The following is a 17,369-nucleotide window of genomic DNA, read 5'->3' on the forward strand; positions in this document are numbered from 1 at the left end:
TGATGTCACGTGTTTGGAAAAAATCCACATTTCAGCCAAAAACTGATTTAAAATTATTCAGTGGTTTATAAACGGAAAGTGTAGGCTTTTTTTTCTTCATTGCAAAAAATAAGTGGAAGAGCACGTGCAAGAAAGCACCTTTAGTTGTGGGTGGTGTCTATTACATTGGTTGCATACATCATTGACTTGACTTGACTAGACGACGGTTTAGGCCTCTCCCGAGGCCTGTTCGTGTTCCTAAAGAACTATACTAAAATTCAGCGACACTTCACTGACGCCCGCAGGAAGAAAACTATGCGAGGACCATGTGGTCCTCAACTCTTTGTTGTTGGTCTTGTTTACCTCAGTGAGCTTTCCATGCACAAAACGTACATTGGAAAGCTTCGATCGGTGCTCCCAGGGTGATGTAGTTTAGAAGGTTTGAAACAACTGAAAAAATCTTCGATGGATTGAAAAAAACAACAAAAACAACTGTATGTAGCCCTTCAGAGTTATACTTTTTACCAGTTGACCTTTTGCCAAAAGTAAAACCAAGAAACATCTTTAAAAAAAACAAAACAATTAAAAACAACAACAACAACAACAACAACGAAAGTGCACGTATTCAACGAAAGTGCACGTATTCCGTTGCAAGCAACAACAACAACAATAACAACTGAATTGTGACGTTTTTGTTAAGCATGTTTGCCAACATGTACGTGGTTCTTTACTGTAAACAGTCCACTACAGTGATGGCTCTTGGATAAAGTCCTATTTTAGCATCCTAAGTTCAGGAACCTATTGTACCAGCAATTTTTGTGCATGTATGAAAAGATATTACTATTAGTAGATATTGAAACTCATTTTCAGTGGATTTCGACTTACTTATTTGTACTTTATTTTACTTAGTTTTGGTGTGGATTCAGTCACCATCTTGCTTTTTCCTTTCCTGGTCCCACCAACCATGAAAATGTAACCAATAGGTGCAATAATTTAGGACTGATGCTCAATTGCTTTTTTCTTGCTTCTCCACCCCCACCCTGATCAGTCGCCATGTCGATGAAAATGGAGAAGCTGGAAGCACAGTACGTGGTGAGCACGGAGGGCAGTGGGTGGCTGCAGGAGTCTGGCAAGCGCTCCATTCAACGTTACTTCGGCCACTACGCTTCAGATGTCAGCGTGGCGGATGCTGGTCAGGGGCGGCTTGTTGTCTCCCTTCGCAAAGCTGTGAAAAGCCTGAAAGTGTCGTCTCTCGTCAGCATACTGCGAGGTGAAGGATGTCGTTTGAGTATGGTTTTTGTTGTATCATATGCTTTATATTCTTTTATCTACTGGCTTGATCTCTCCCTCAGAGAAAATCCAAATGCCTCCCAAGTTATTTGGAAGGATTGATTTTACCTGCACTGAAGTTGTTTTCCTCCACTATAACACACACACACACACACACACACACACACACACAATTTCTTATATGTGTATATATATATATATATATATATATATGAGAGAGAGAGAGAGAGAGAGAGAGAGAGAGATTGGTATATTATATTCATTCATTGAGTGCTTGGTTACTCTGGCTTTTTAAGTCCTTTTATTTTGTTTATTTGTCCATTCATTTATTGCGGTTCACTGTTCAATTTTCAATTAAATCAATGCACACTTTGTGGATTGTATTGGAGGGGATGGACAGGGTTAATGAGTAACTGGTGGATTTGACTAGTTGATTACAGTCCCTTTGTCATAATTTTCTCATAGTTGACTGAGTTTCTTGGCAAGTTTATTGGCTGGTTAAAATGTCTATTTTTTGTACTTTATTGGGGGTGAAGTGGGGGCTTGTTGGAAGGTTAAATGGATTATAGTTTGTTTTTTTCTTTTTTGCACTGTGTTCTTGGGTCTTGGTATGATTGGTCGTTCATACTTTAATGAGGAAAAATCCCGAAAAACACAAGAGCAGACAATCATGAATGTATACATTAACCAATAACCATCACCTGTCTCTCAGATCTGCTGAAGCCCTACCATGAGCAACACCACACAGTGGACGGTCATCGTTTGCGTGTGGGTCTTGTCGTTCCGGATGTGTATGGGTGTGAGGTGAAGGTCACAAAGGGCCGCGTGGAGGTACGTGTAGGACAGGACGCCATCAACGGGATCACTCATGATGACCAGTGGGAAGATAACCTCACTCAGATGATAACTGACGTGCTTGGCGACACACTGTCTGTGAAGTACAGCCCACAGGGTCAGGTTACCATCATGCTGGTGGCGTCTGAATACCGATACGGATGTCTGCAGTGGGAGCTTTACGTTGTCAACAGCCTGATCCAGCTGCTGCACCCATTCCAAGCTGTCCTGCCCACAATGCCGCGCTGCGTTGCGGACAGGAGCATCGCAGACACTCTGAGTTCCTCAGCTTGGAATACGGACAGTAACCAAGAAGATGTTTTTCTTCACTTCGGTACATCCATAAATCATGCTTTTGTCCAAAACAAAGTATTCCTCAGGAGGATGAACAAAGCATACCCGGGACTGCAGCCCTGCTTCCTCCCAGGCAGCAAAGCGCTGAAGATAAGCGGAGGGGCAGACGCTGTGAAAAAAGTGGCACAGTTTATCTCCGGTTTCAACAGGAATCTGGTTCTAAAGCACGTCAGAGTTACAGAGCTCCAGGCAACACTGATGGAGACAGCAGCTGCCCATCGTCTGCTTCAGAAGTCCCTTGACAGTCAACAGGTTGTTTGTGTTTGGGACAGGGGGTCTTTCACTGCACAACCCACACCTCTTGCATCACTTTTTTCCAGATCAAAATCCAGAACGCCAAAATGCAAAGTCATAGCAGTCACAGCTCCAAGGTCTGATGTCCAGACAGCACTGCAGGTGTTTCAGTCTTGTTTTCAAACTACTGAAGTTACTCTTGACAAGAAGCAGTTTCCATTATTGCAGTCCAACACACTGAAAGAATTCCTAGATGATCTGCAAAGGTCTGAGAAAGATGGAGTTGCACCAGTGTTTCAAGTGGGACAAGACAAGATCATAATCTGCGATGCAGTATCAAATATCAACAGCACACATAAGGCTGTGCTAGAATTCTTTTACAACAATCTGGCGGAGTCACATCAGGAGTTTTGCAAGCAAAAAGTGACCAAGATGATAACAACACTGCAGCCCTGGCAGACAAAGTTTCTCTGGGAAGTGCAAGTCAGTGAGCAACTTCCCACATGTCTGCAGCAGACTCTGTCAGTAAACCCCGAGATAACGGCTGCCTGCATCTTCGCTCCAGTTCACCTGGTCGACAAATGTGTTGCTGATTTCTGGACCTTTGTGATGGAACTGTCACATCAGGTGATACCGCTGACAGCAGCCTCCATACAGGTGCTGCAGATACCTGGCAGCAGGAAACGTGTCCAGGCTCTGATGGACAAGGAAGGTGTTGTGTGTGACTGGCACGTGGAGCAAGGACGTCTGGTCATCAGCGCCCAGCGCAGTCACATGCCACGACTGGAACACATCTTCAGGGCAGAAATTGAAACAACACATCCTGTGTTTGAGTCACAACTTGGACAACAAGTCAACGAACCACAGGCAGAAGAAATTAAAGCAAATGCAGAGGACAGAGGGCAGACAGATTATTCACTTATTAAAGAATGCAAAGAGCAGCAGACAGAAACCATTGACACAGAGGACAAACTGCCAGAACTCAGAGCAGGAGCGGAAGAAGTCCAGACAGAAGAGAACAATGTGGGAACAGAAGGAAACTGGACACAGAGCAGAACCAGGAATGAAGAAAACCAGGAGGAACGGGCAACAGAGACAGAAGGACAGACAGTGGAGGTACAGACACAGACACCGATGAGACATCTTGAACATCTTGAGCAACAGACAGATACCAGAAGTGTAAATAACGATGTCACAGACAGGTCATCAAAACAGGAAATGGACGTAGAAAAGAATCACGCATGCCCCCCACCAAAGGAACTCCACACAGAAGAGGGACAGGCTGAAAATCCAGAGATCCAGACAACACAGAAACACCAAGAGGCAGAAGTAGAGTGGAGTGACTCAGATAACGGCCAATCACACGATGGCACAGAACAAGTAAGGCCACAGTTGTTCCCCCTACACACTGTTCATCAAGTGTCACATGACCTGAGTGGACACAGCCTTGACCTTCAGGATGACCATCAGCCTTCAGTTCAGATCACAGAAGGTAATGACAATGATAGTGATAATGATACTTTGTTTTTTCAGCAGAGATAATCTATTTTCCAACAGAGGCAATCAGTGGCTGACAGCTGAGAATCACAGCTGTTAGACCAAACAGGTTAACTGGATACTGTCAGGGTTTTCTGACAGGATGAAGATTATGTGATAAATGATTGGAGAAATGTACAAACTGTGAAGAGCTTACACAATGCAAGACTGGTTTGTTCCTTCAGAAATAACTCATGTTACTGTTTTTTTCCTGTTTGAAAAATGATTCAAAGATGACTGATTTTAGACTCACTCCCTTTCTTTCCCACTCTTTTTCTTGGAATCACTCAGGAAAGTTAGGCTTTTCTCTGTTTTGAGTCTATGTTTTGTATTTTTATTATTTGTCATAAGATCCTTTAGCAGTTTAGCTTACAAACAAACTAAAAATATTTCATAATAAGATTTTTCTGTAGTTGTCTTTACATTCAGGGAGAAGCTTTAGTAATCAGCTGTTCATGTGGAATTTGTGAACATCCCTTATTGTTCAGCACCATCCTGTGGGAAGAGGCTGAATTATGAATATCTCTGTAATCAAACACAGGGTTTGGTGACCAGTCAGAGCAAGGGGACACCTCAGCAGAAGGCACATCCTTCACTCCTCAGGAATCTGTTATCAGCTCAGGGGTATAGTCATGAGTTACTGCTGTTAGTGTGTGTGTGTGTGTGTGTGTGTGTGAGCGCGCGGCGTGTGTGCATGCGTGCACATGTTATTTTGTTTTGTTTTTGTTTGGGTGGCAGTTCAGTCTCTTTTGAGCGTTTGTTTTTGTTGCTGCTGCTTTAACTGCTGCTTACTGCCTGGTATTGCTGTTGGCAAGTTACGTTGTTGGTGGCAGTGTGATGATGATGATGGTGGTGATGATGGTGATGGTAGTGATGATGATGGTGGTGGTGGTGATGATGATGGTGGTGGCGGCAGTGGTTCCAGTTGTTCTTCTTTTTCACTTTCTTTTCCTCTGTACTTCTTTCTTTGCCCCCATTCTCATTGTTCTCTCTTCTATATATTTCTGTTCCTGCTATTTTACAGTTTTCTCTCTCTGTTTATTTCCTTTTTTCCTTACTTATCCATTCTGTCTTCCTTTTGTCATTTTTTAAAATTCGTACCACACAATGCAGACCATAACGATCAGTCCACACAACTAAGGCTACACTGTGAACAATGACAAACAGTCTAAACAAACAACTAACACTACACACTATGTACGCACTGACAATCAGTCCACACAAACAACTTACATTACACACTATGTACACACTGACACACAGTCCACACAAATGTCTTACAGTACACACTATGTGCACACTGACAACCAGTCCACAAAACAACTAACACTATACACTATGTGCACACTGACAAACAGTGTATACAAACAGCCAACACTTCACACTATGTACACACTGACAAGGAGTGCATACAAACAGCCAACACTTCACACTATGTACACACTGACAAACAGTGCATACAAACAACCAACACTACACACTATGTGCACACTGACAAGGAGTGCATACAAACAGCCAACACTTCACACTATGTACACACTGACAAACAGTGCATACAAACAACCAACACTTCACACTATGTACACACTGACAAGCAGTGCATACAAACAGCCAACACTTCACACTATGTACACACTGACAAGCAGTGCATACAAACAACCAACACTACACACTATGTATACACTGACAAGCAGTGCACATAAAACAACCAACACTTCACACTATGTACACACTGACAAGCAGTGCATACAAACAGCCAACACTACACACTATGTACACACTGACAAGCAGTACATACAAACAGCCAACACTACACACTATGTACACACTGACAAACAGTGTATACTGTCACTTGCAGGTGGACAGCACAGAGGACCATGTGAAAGACAATGCCACATCTACCAGTGACCTGTGCCCTCCCCAACACCTGTGTGCATTGACCCAGGGCCAGCAGTTCCTGCCATTCAGGTAAATGCTGCACTTTGTCCATCATGTCAGACTGTGTGCTCACCATGTATGATTCACCAGTGGTTTATTTCATATCAGTCATCAGTATTAAAACAGTAGGCCATCAGTCCTTTGAAAGTATAGCTGCTCACTTTCCGCCTGATCACATCAGCTGCAGTGGTAATAAAGCAAGATAGTTGTTAATTTCTGTGCAGTTCAGTAATGTACATAGGCCACTGCTTATCTGGCTTGGTACATGCATGTGTTTTATGCTATGCAAGGCTCCCTTTGCAGAAAACCATGTGTATTTCAAGTGACAGGAGCTATACTTTGGCAAATTAGTATCAATTTTTTTTCCATCAGGCAAACGCTTCAGTGTCCTGAAACTCAGAACAAACATAACTAAATACAGCTTTATTCCAAGGTCAACTGTTATACCATTGTTATTGATAATTAGTTGTTGGTTGATAACTAGTATTCCAAAGTATATGTGTGCGTGATATGACATTTTACTTTAGATATATTATTGAATGAAACTGTTCTTCTTCCCCATCATCTGCACCATTTAAGTGGCATTACACCCACACCGCTCATTTCGAGTCCCCCTACACGGCCAAACCCGGGTTCATCTTGGTAATCTCAGCGTCGGCAGTGCGCAGGGAAGCATCGCTGTTAGGTCGCCAGAAAGCCACACACCAGAGGAGACCCAGCACTTCTGCTGAGTCACTTCAGTGCTGTTCACTTGTGCCTGTTCTGATTTTATGTACTTAGGACACCACCTGCTAAACCCCATGCTGACGACAAAAATGGCTTACTTGCGGAGCCAGACAAAGTGAGCGTCCCCTCCTCCCCCCAGAGTGGAAACCGCCACCACGTCCTTCCAAAGAAGTCCCCTATGAATCTGCTGACACTAAAGACTTTGACAGGACTCACCCCAAGCATGTAAGTGGAGGGGTATGGAAACTGAGGTCCCCACGAGAGAAGGGCATGAAAGGCCACATAATTGGAGACTTATTTATTTGTTTATTTATTTATTTATTTATTTTTTATTAATGATGAAGAAGGAGGAGTAGACGCTGCCATGGAGGTTCATTTTGGTTTGGAACTACATGACAAGGCTGTACTCTATGCTTCCTGTCATAATAAAATCCTTGCATTAAAACGGCACGCCCGAAAGATGCAGACACTTGCAGTGTTGGTCAGAAATAAGAGCAACACAGCAACACACCCTAAGACACACCCGTGAAGTGGATGATACTCGACCGTGCAGTCCCAATCTTACCATTAGAGAAAACAAAAAAATAATGTTTGTTTCATTATAGTGTGATATTTTATGCCTTTAGTTTAACTGTGGTTATTGCATATGTATGACTGTGATTATTGTATGTGTTGTTTAATCTTAATTAACATTTTAGTATTTTGCATTTCTAATGTGATTATTGCATGTGTGTGACTGTGATCATTGTTTGTGGGGTTTATTTTTAGTTGACATTCAGGCTTTTATATCTGTTATATTAAACATTGAATTACTGTGGTTTTCGTATATTGTCTATGTCTTTTACACCACAAAGTAATTTTTCATTGGAGATAATAAAGTCTATGTCTTTTACACCACAAAGTAATTTTTCATTGGAGATAATAAAGCCTATGTCTTTTACACCACAAAGTAATTTTTCATTGTAGATAATAAAGTGGGTGACACGTGATGAGCAGTTGTGTGGAGGTAATGCCGCTGAGAAAGTGAAAGACGACGGGGCAGGAAAACCATGTAAAAAAATCAGTTGTTAGCTCAGCTTTTTAACGAATGTCTTTTTCAGTTGGGTGCTATGAAATGGTTTAGTATGTGGCAGTATCTTTCAGGCAGTTTGTCAGGTTGAGAGTTGTAAGTCATGGTGTGGTATGGATTTACAGACATGGCGGTGGCAGAAAAAGACAACCACAACGCGGTGCTGGACTGGTGGAGACAGCTGAAGAAGAGCTGAGCAGCACATCTTCACAACAGGAATACGAAAGATGCCATCGCGCACTGCAGCGTAGGAGATCCAGGCAACAGAGGAACAGAAACAGAGCAGCCGGCAGTCAGTCAGGTTACACCAGAGAACCAAGAGGTCGTACCAGAGAGACACAGGGAGACAGCCGACACGATCGCATGGTGCTCAACCTGCAGCAAGAGGTGGAACAATTGAAGGCAGATGTACGCACGTTGATGGAACATCTTCAGCAACAGAACGATGATTCTTCTGACACAGGCAGCATCCAAGATACTTCAGAACCCGAGTCTCTTTCAGAAAAAGCATCAGACCACCAGCAACGACAGCAACAGCTGTTACAGCAACAGAATTATGATTCTTCTGACATACTTATGATTCAAAATGCCTCAGACCCTGGGTCTCTTTCAGATTCAGCATCAGAATGCCAACAACAACAACAACAGCGACAACAACAACAGCGACGACAACAACAGCAGCTGCTGTTACAACAACAAAATGGTGATGCTTTTGACATGCTCCTAATTCAAAATGAATCGAACTCTGGGTCTCATACAGATTCTGCATCAGAATGACAGCAGCAACGACAACAACAGCAAGAACTACAGCAGCAACGACAACAACTTCAACAGCAGTGCGACTTAATCATGATTCAAAATGCCGCAGACTCCTAGTCTCTTTCAGATCCAACACCACACCACTCCCACCAGCAACACCAACATCACACCACTACCACCAGCAACACCAACACACCACTACCACCAGCAACACCAACACCACACCACTACCACCAGCAACACCAACACCACACCACTCCCACCAGCAACACCAACATCACACCACTACCACCAGCAACACCAACACCACACCACTACCACCAGCAACACCAACATCACACCACTACCACCAGCAACACCAACACACCGCTACCACCAGCAACACCAACACCACACCACTACCACCAGCAACACCAACACCACACCACTCCCACCAGCAACACCAACATCACACCACTACCACCAGCAACACCAACACCACACCACTCCCACCAGCAACACCAACATCATACCACTACCACCAGCAACACCAACACACCGCTACCACCAGCAACACCAACACCACACCACTACCACCAGCAACACCAACACCACACCACTACCACCTGCAACACCAACATCACACCACTACCACCAGCAACACCAACATCACACCACTACCACCAGCAACACCAACAGCAACACCACCACTACCACCACCACCACCAGCTGTCACAGCAACATCTGCATCAACAGGATCCATCATCACAAGAGCGACAGGAGGAAGAGTTTGATTCAACATCAGTTGTACACTGAAGTTTTCTGTGTTGTAATTGTAACCCTGTATTTCCCTCCTGTCATGGCATGCTTGAGTTAGTATGTATACGTGCGCAGGCATGTGTGTGTGTGTGTGTGTGTGTGAAACTATATTTCGGTATCAACTGTGATGTGGGTTGCATGTAAATGACAGTAACTGTGGCATAATGAGTTCTGCTCTTTTACTTGCCGGCTTGGTTCACGTTATGAATACATGGTTGTGTTTGTTTTTTTCTTTTCTTTTTTTTTTTCCGACGGGACGGTTGGCCTTTGCCTCTTTGTTTCGGCCAAGTTCAGTCTGACTGTCTTGCTGTACTTGTGCCCTTGCCTTGCTACTTCTCTTTCTCTTCCTCAGTCAGTTGACCTCTCTCTCCACCACACGTTTATTATTCATTTTGTTTCACTTTGTTTATACCTTAGCTTAGCCTTGTTGAAACTCGTGTATGATCATGTATAAACTTCTAGCTATGATGCCATCCGTCACATATTTAGTATGTATATCAGGACAGGACTTTATATAAGATTTTCTTGTTGTCCTGTTCATCTGTGTATGTGTTGTGTTGTGACATGTTTTAAATAATGTGTAAACCAACTGTGGCATTATTGACAATGTGAGCAAAACACTCAGTGTGTTCATTCAAAGTCTTAAGAAAGGTGTTATAGTAGTGTTGGGCTTTGGCATGTGCATGTTTTTTTTTAATTAAACAATTTTTTTTGTTAACAGAGCATGTTCATTTAAAGAAAAAAAAACTCCATTTTGTAATTGGGAGTCTTCTTAATTACTACTTTCCTAGCTGCCATTCATAAGAGATTATTATACAGGAAACATCAAATTGTACATTGCAGACTGTGTGGTTTGAGGTACAGTCAGTTTCATTTCACCATCAATTGAACATTGTTTCTCATCCCTTCAACACTTTGAATGTGTTTTGGATATATACAGTGCATGACCTTGAAGACAAGAATGATTTTCCTGAGAAGCTTGGTGAGCACAGACTGATTAAGATACTGATCATCAGTGAAGGACGTACAAGTGTCTTTCTGCATATATATTTTTTTCTGTTTGCTGTTTCTTGATGTTTGTAACATTGACACTGCAGTTGAGTTGTGCTTCTTTGTATAAGAGGAAACTGGAAGAACAGAAAAGTGAGAAAAAACATGATTCCATGTGTTCATGTGTGGGTATGTGTCCATGTGCACCAAAGTCATGTTTGACTTACTTTTTACAGAACTTAAATAGAAGCCATTTACACACACACACAAAAAAAAGAGAGAGAAAAAAAGAGAATAAAACAACCAAACTCTTTTGCTTGTATACACTGAGCGCATTAGAAATTGGAACTTTTTGTTCAGATGATTTCAACAGTAATCCACTGACCAAAAAACAAACAAAAAGAACAAAACAAACAAACAACAACAACAAAAAAAGAAAGAAAAAAAGATCCAACCAAGCTCTAAGCGACCTGTAAGCAAACATACACCAGGACAGGTAAGCTGCAAGCCAGACAAGGACCACAGCCACCAGGACACAGGGCAATATGTTCTGTCACTTGTCACCTCCACTCACACTCTCTACAGCCTGCCCTCACCACCACAAATAGGGACTGCAGGACACTGGACAGTCGTCATCATCGCTCAGCAACCAGTCACTTTTCATGAATTGTGAGGCTCCCATCACGTTTATTATTCATTTTGTTTCACTTTGTTTATACCTTAGCTTAGCCTTGTTGAAACTCGTGTATGATCATGTATAAACTTCTAGCTATGATGCCATCCGTCACATATTTAGTATGTATATCAGGACAGGACTTTATATAAGATTTTCTTGTTGTCCTGTTCACCTGTGTATGTGTTGTGTTGTGACATGTTTTAAATAATGTGTAAACCAACTGTGGCATTATTGACAATGTGAGCAAAACACTCAGTGTGTTCATTCAAAGTCTTAAGAAAGGTGTTATAGTAGTGTTGGGCTTTGGCATGTGCATGTTTTTTTTTAATTAAACAATTTTTTTTGTTAACAGAGCATGTTCATTTAAAGAAAAAAAATACTCCATTTTGTAATTGGGATTCTTCTTAATTACTACTTTCCTAGCTGCCATTCATAAGAGATTATTATACAGGAAACATCAAATTGTACATTGCAGACTGTGTGGTTTGAGGTACAGTCAGTTTCATTTCACCATCAATTGAACATTGTTTCTCATCCCTTCAACTCTTTGAATGTGTTTTGGATATATACAGTGCATGACCTTGAAGACAAGAATGATTTTCCTGAGAAGCTTGGTGAGCACAGACTGATTAAGATACTGATCATCAGTGAAGGAAGTACAAGTGTCTTTCTGCATATATATTTTTTTTTCTGTTTGCAGTTTCTTGAGGTTTGTAACATTGACACTGCAGTTGAGTTGTGCTTCTTTGTATAAGAGGAAACTGGAAGAACAGAAAAGTGAGAAAAAACAAAGCAAACACACACACACATATGCACACACACACACACACACAGTGGGATTGAGAAAGGGGATAAATGTTGGTAATAACAGTGACTAAGTTTAAAGTTTGTTTGTGGTTTTGTTTTTGTCTGGAATCAATAATCATGAATAAACAAGAGAGATATTGGACCTCTGAGTTGAACTCTGTGTGTGTGTGTGTGTGTGCGTGTACGTGTTTGTGTACAGGCAAACACAAACAGGTGCACGCCTACATTCAAATAAAAACAATGAAAACAAATAAGTAAAATATGGAAGTTGCAATATTTTATTCATACCAAAATCCTATGAAAATTTAAAAAAAACAAAACAAAAAAAAAAACAGTCAAGAATTATTACAGTTTGCATCAGACACACAGTGGATGATGTGTAACACATTGATTCTCAGTGTGTGTGTGTGAGAGAGAGAGAGAGAGAGAGAGCTCATCCAAGTCTTGTTAGTCAGCCTGCCATTTCTGAATTGTTTACAGTAAGAACTTGTAATGAGATGAAATGCAGACATTGCACAAAATTATCATGACACCATTCTGGAACATCTGCATAACTACTGAAAATTATGGTGCTTCTGAAAATAACAAATCCTAACACACAGATGCTGTCTTAACAAGAGTGAAGTTTGGAGAGTCCAATTAATCAGAATTCATACTGAGTTGAAAGTTGTGTATGAAGAAAAATTGTCATACATTCACATTACAATTTGCCTCTGGACTGACAGTTCCAAACGAGGAAAAAACTGACTTGAAAGACAAGTACTGAGGTGGATGTCCAACTGAGGCCTGCAATGAGCAAACTGTTCAGACTGTAAAAACAATAGTTGAAGAGGATCCCCATATTTCAGTTTAAGAAATGACTGATTGTGAATGGCGTTTCATATGGCATAGTTGAACAGATCCTGCATTATGACCTCTATGTGAGTCCACTCTCACTGCTAAATGATATGTAAAAAGTGTTTTGCCTGAAGTTGTGCAGTCTTTGCCCCATGCAATTTCTGGGCGTGTCCCTTTTCTGAAGCAAAACCTGGTTGACAAGAAGTCTTCAAGAATCCAGGGGAAAGCAGTGAAATCACAGCTTGCTACCTCATCTCCATCAGACTATCGAAAAGCACTTGGCAGTAAGCTGAAGATGCTGAAAGTCTGTGCTGAGAGAGGAGGAGAGGACTTTGAAGCACTCTGAAATTACTGCATGCCTGAGACTTGAACTTCCCCTGTTTTTTTGTTGTTGTTTTTTTTAGAAAGTAAATGACATGAATTAGTTCTGCCCTTATATATGTGTGTGTGTGTGTGTGTGTGTGTGTGTGTGTGTGTGTGTTCGTGATTCCATGTGTTCATGTGTGGGTATGTGTCTATGTGCACCAAAGTCATGTTTGACTTACTTTTTACAGAACTTAAATAGAAGCCATTTACCAAAAAAAAAAAAAAAGAAAAAAAAGGAAAAGAAAAAAAAAGAGAATAAAACAACCAAACTCTTTTGCTTGTATACACAGAGCGCATTAGAAATTGGAACTTTTTGTTCAGATGATTTCAACAGTAATCCACTGACCAAAAAACAACCAAACAAACAACAACAACAAAAAAAAAAAGAAAAAAAGATCCAACCAAGCTCTAAGCGACCTGTAAGCAAACATACACCAGGACAGGTAAGCTGCAAGCCAGACAAGGACCAGAGCCACCAGGACACAGGGCAATATGTTCTGTCACTTGTCACCTCCACTCACACTCTCTGCAGCCTGCCCTCACCACCACAAACAGGGACTGCAGGACACTGGACAGTCGTCATCATCGCTCAGCAACCAGTCACTTTTCATGAACTGTGAGGCTCCCATCTCTGTGTGCACTTCCAAACAAGCTGGTCAGATAGTTTCCAAGGAATGGGTACAAACAAGGACTAGTGGGGTGGTGGCCTACTGGATAAAACACACACGTTTTGGAAGCAGGAAGATCTTGTGTATGTCGTTTAAGTTAAATACATTTGCCCAGTTCTTTCCTCTACCACTAGATTTCACTAGCTAGATCTTCAATGATGGTGAGGACACCAGTCTTTCACACAGAAATATAAAACAAGATCCCTGGTGCAGAAATTAATTAAGCAATTTAAATATACCCACACTTCACAGGAATTCTATCTGATAAATTCCCACCCATATAAGATCTACTGTTGGGGTTCAGAGATACATATATGCAAACAGAAAAAAATGTTACAGATCACAAATGCTATGGATGTAAACACACAAATGCTATAGATGCAAACACACAAATGCTATAAACACACAAATGCTATAGATGTAAACACACAAATGCTATATGTAAACACACACTTGTTATCTAAATATCACAAAGATTATTCAAAGGGCACCACAAACTGTAAAGAGAAATAATCACAACTATTGTGAAAAGCATGCACAAAGGCTCACAAAAATAATCATCACTGCTATGAGAGAAAATTACAGGTACTGAGGGAAATCACCTCAACTGCTATGACAAACAATTGCAACTGCTACGGGGAATAAGCACAACTGCCAACTAAAACAGTCTTTGACCATGTGATCTTGAACCCAGGCTAAGGTCCCAATTAATGAGTTATCATTATCCAGATTATCTATTGGTCCCAACGAGTTTATCATTATCCATACTATTTATTGGTCCCAACGAGTTTATCATTATCCATACTATCTATTCGTCCCAATGAGTTATCATTATCCAGACTATCTATTGGATCATTATCCAGACTATCTACTGGTCCCAGACACACTGATCAGTCCAATGGCTTGTGGACCAGTGGGTGTTCACAGGATGGTGGAGATATACACCCAGACACACTGGTCACAACCTTTCTTCTAAGAATAATTTGTGTCAGCTCTGTGGAACACATAGATAAACAAGCAAGCAACAACAATAAGAAAAAAGAAGTTAACATCAATACAATGTGGTAATAAAGGGAAAGAGAGAGAGAGAGAAGGAGAGAGACAGACAGACTGATAGAGAGGCAGACACTGAGTGTGGGGTAGAGAGAGAAACTTTGTTAAATCAACAACATCACAGAGACTAACCTGTCTACAAAGAGAGATGTACAGTAAAGTACAGCAGGTGTTTCTTTGTATCTTTGTACACAACAAACAATTGTACATTTATGATACTTGCTTTCGGTGTGCAAAATCAACACAACAAACAATTGTACATTTATGATACTTGCTTTCGGTGTGCAAAATCAACTGATCTTTCCACTGTGTACAGCTGAGCTTCTCTGACATGAAAAAAAAGTAACGGCATTTACACCATGTCATACTGTTCCATGCGTTTGAAACAGTCCTCGTGCTCAGTATCTTCAGACACCAATGCCTATAAACATGAATTACAGACATCCTAATACCTTTACAGATAATGGAGTGGTCGTCAGGAAAGCAGCCATGCCACAACAAAGACAACTTTACTTGAGAGAAGCAGACAGAACACTGACAACCACACCATTATTTATGTGTTTCCGCATAAAAAGAAAGCTGAACTGTTGTCGGGCATTTCACATTGCTGCTAACAGTCCAGCTGACTGCACAGGGCCATACCAGGACTGCCCAAACAACTGAAAATTGCAGCCACATTAAACACACAAATCTGACACATCGAAAAAAAAAATCACCTGCAAAACAGCACAGTTCATGACATATTATCCAAACCATTAAGCTCCTTAAGCAAATAAGATCTACATTTAATAAACCCTTCCAATTAATTTAAGCTAAACTGTTGTTAGAAATGTTCTGCCTTGTACATCAAGCACAGGCACATGTAGTATGATGCATGCGTTTGTTGTGCTTTGTGCATCGAGACGAGCTAAGGGAAATAACTCCGGTTGATCTGAACTTGGTGGAATAAACGTGGCTTACACAGAAGCACTCTGTCGGGACTCCATTTGTCCCTTTACATAATATTACATGGTGGCAGCGGTCTCATCGACCCCAAAAAACATGGCAGAAAGCCAGCAGGCAAGTGACAACAACGGTCATCGACCCCTCAATCTCCCCACTCCCAAACCGTTTGACGGCACGCCAATGAACTGGCTGAAATGGCGCCAGCGTTTCGAAAGATACTGGACGGCGTCCGGACTGATGAACAGACCACGACGTGAACAGGTGAGCACCTTTCTGTACACCATGGGAGAAAGTGCTGACGACATTCTTGCCACCCTACGTGTAAACGAGGACACAATTGAATTTAAAGACTTGCTGCAGGCTTTCAATGGTTACTTCAACGTGAGAGAAAACATCATTGTAGAAAGAGCAAAATTCAACAAACGCTCACAGGCAGCTGGAGAAACCATTGATGCATTCATTCAAGACCTCCACAAATTGGCCGACCAATGCAATTTTGGTGACTTGAAAGAAGAGCTAATAAGAGACAGAATCGTGGTTGGTGTTATCGATGACACACTATCAAACGGCAAACTACAGTCGAAAGCAGAACTGACACTGGCCCAAGCTGTCCAACTCAGGAGGCAGGCAGAGGCCAGGAAAGAAAGCCAGCAGCTAATCAGAGGCAGTCCTTCAGTCAACCTGGTAGACAGGAAACCACCTGCCACTTACAACCAACGCTTCAACTCCAGGAGTCAGTACCAGCACCACAAGGCCAGCAGTGCTGCTGGCAACGTTTGTGGTTATTGCGGCAAAGAGCCACACAGTTGAGACAAATGCCCAGCTAAGAACGCAACATGCAGCAAGTGTCACAAACATGGACACTTCCAAGCAGTATGCCGCAGTAGCCAAGCTCCTCGACACGCCCGTCGCCCAAGGGCAGTCCATGAGCTGTTTGAAGACGAGGAAGAAGACGGGGACAATGACTATGACAGCCATTTCCTGGGTCATGTCTACCATCTACAGGATGAAGATTGCTGGTCAGCTGAAGTCCTTGTCAATGGCTGTCCTCACACCTTCAAGCTGGACACGGGGGCATCAGTGAGAGTGGTTGGAGAAAAATGGGCAGCCTCATATACTTTGACCAAGCCCACCAAAACCCTGAAGGGACCAGGAAATACCAAACTGAACATACTCGGCACCTTTCAAGCACAGCTGCAGCACAAAGAAAAGACAACAACAGAAACGCTATATGTCATCAAAAGACAGACATGCTCCCTCCTCAGCAGATCAGCCTGCACCAAGCTTGGCTTAGTTGCACGCATCCACAATGTGACACAGACAACGGATTTCAAGCAAGAATTCCCTCAACTTTTCACTGGTCTCGGGCTGCTGCAAACCCCTTACTCCATTTCCCTCAAGCCAGAAGCCCGTCCAACATGCCTGTATGCCCCACGCAAAATTCCCCATCCACTCGTCCCAAAAGTCAAGCGTGAGATCAACAGAATGATGGAAGAAGGAGTCATTTCCC

General features: G+C 42.0%; 1 protein-coding gene across 2 annotated transcripts in view; it reads left to right on the top strand.

The window, feature by feature from the left end:
* The window catches only part of LOC143296989 (uncharacterized), a 12,395-nt gene extending 2,801 nt beyond the window's left edge, over positions 1–9,594 (top strand). The window contains exons 3-8 of one of the 2 annotated variants that reach the window (XM_076609092.1): positions 1,028–1,249; positions 1,982–4,183; positions 4,769–4,851; positions 6,086–6,195; positions 6,946–7,116; positions 8,086–9,594. In XM_076609092.1, coding sequence (XP_076465207.1) covers positions 1,033–1,249; positions 1,982–4,183; positions 4,769–4,851; positions 6,086–6,195; positions 6,946–7,116; positions 8,086–8,737 — 3,435 coding nt within the window. In that variant the 5' untranslated portion in view covers positions 1,028–1,032 and the 3' untranslated portion in view covers positions 8,738–9,594. The remainder of the gene's footprint in view (positions 1–1,027; positions 1,250–1,981; positions 4,184–4,768; positions 4,852–6,085; positions 6,196–6,945; positions 7,117–8,085) is intronic. The other variant, XM_076609093.1, reaches the window with a different exon arrangement.
* Positions 9,595–17,369: the final 7,775 nt, after the last annotated feature.

The sequence above is a fragment of the Babylonia areolata genome, chromosome 22, assembly GCF_041734735.1.
Source record: "Babylonia areolata isolate BAREFJ2019XMU chromosome 22, ASM4173473v1, whole genome shotgun sequence".
Lineage (NCBI taxonomy): Eukaryota > Metazoa > Mollusca > Gastropoda > Neogastropoda > Buccinidae > Babylonia > Babylonia areolata.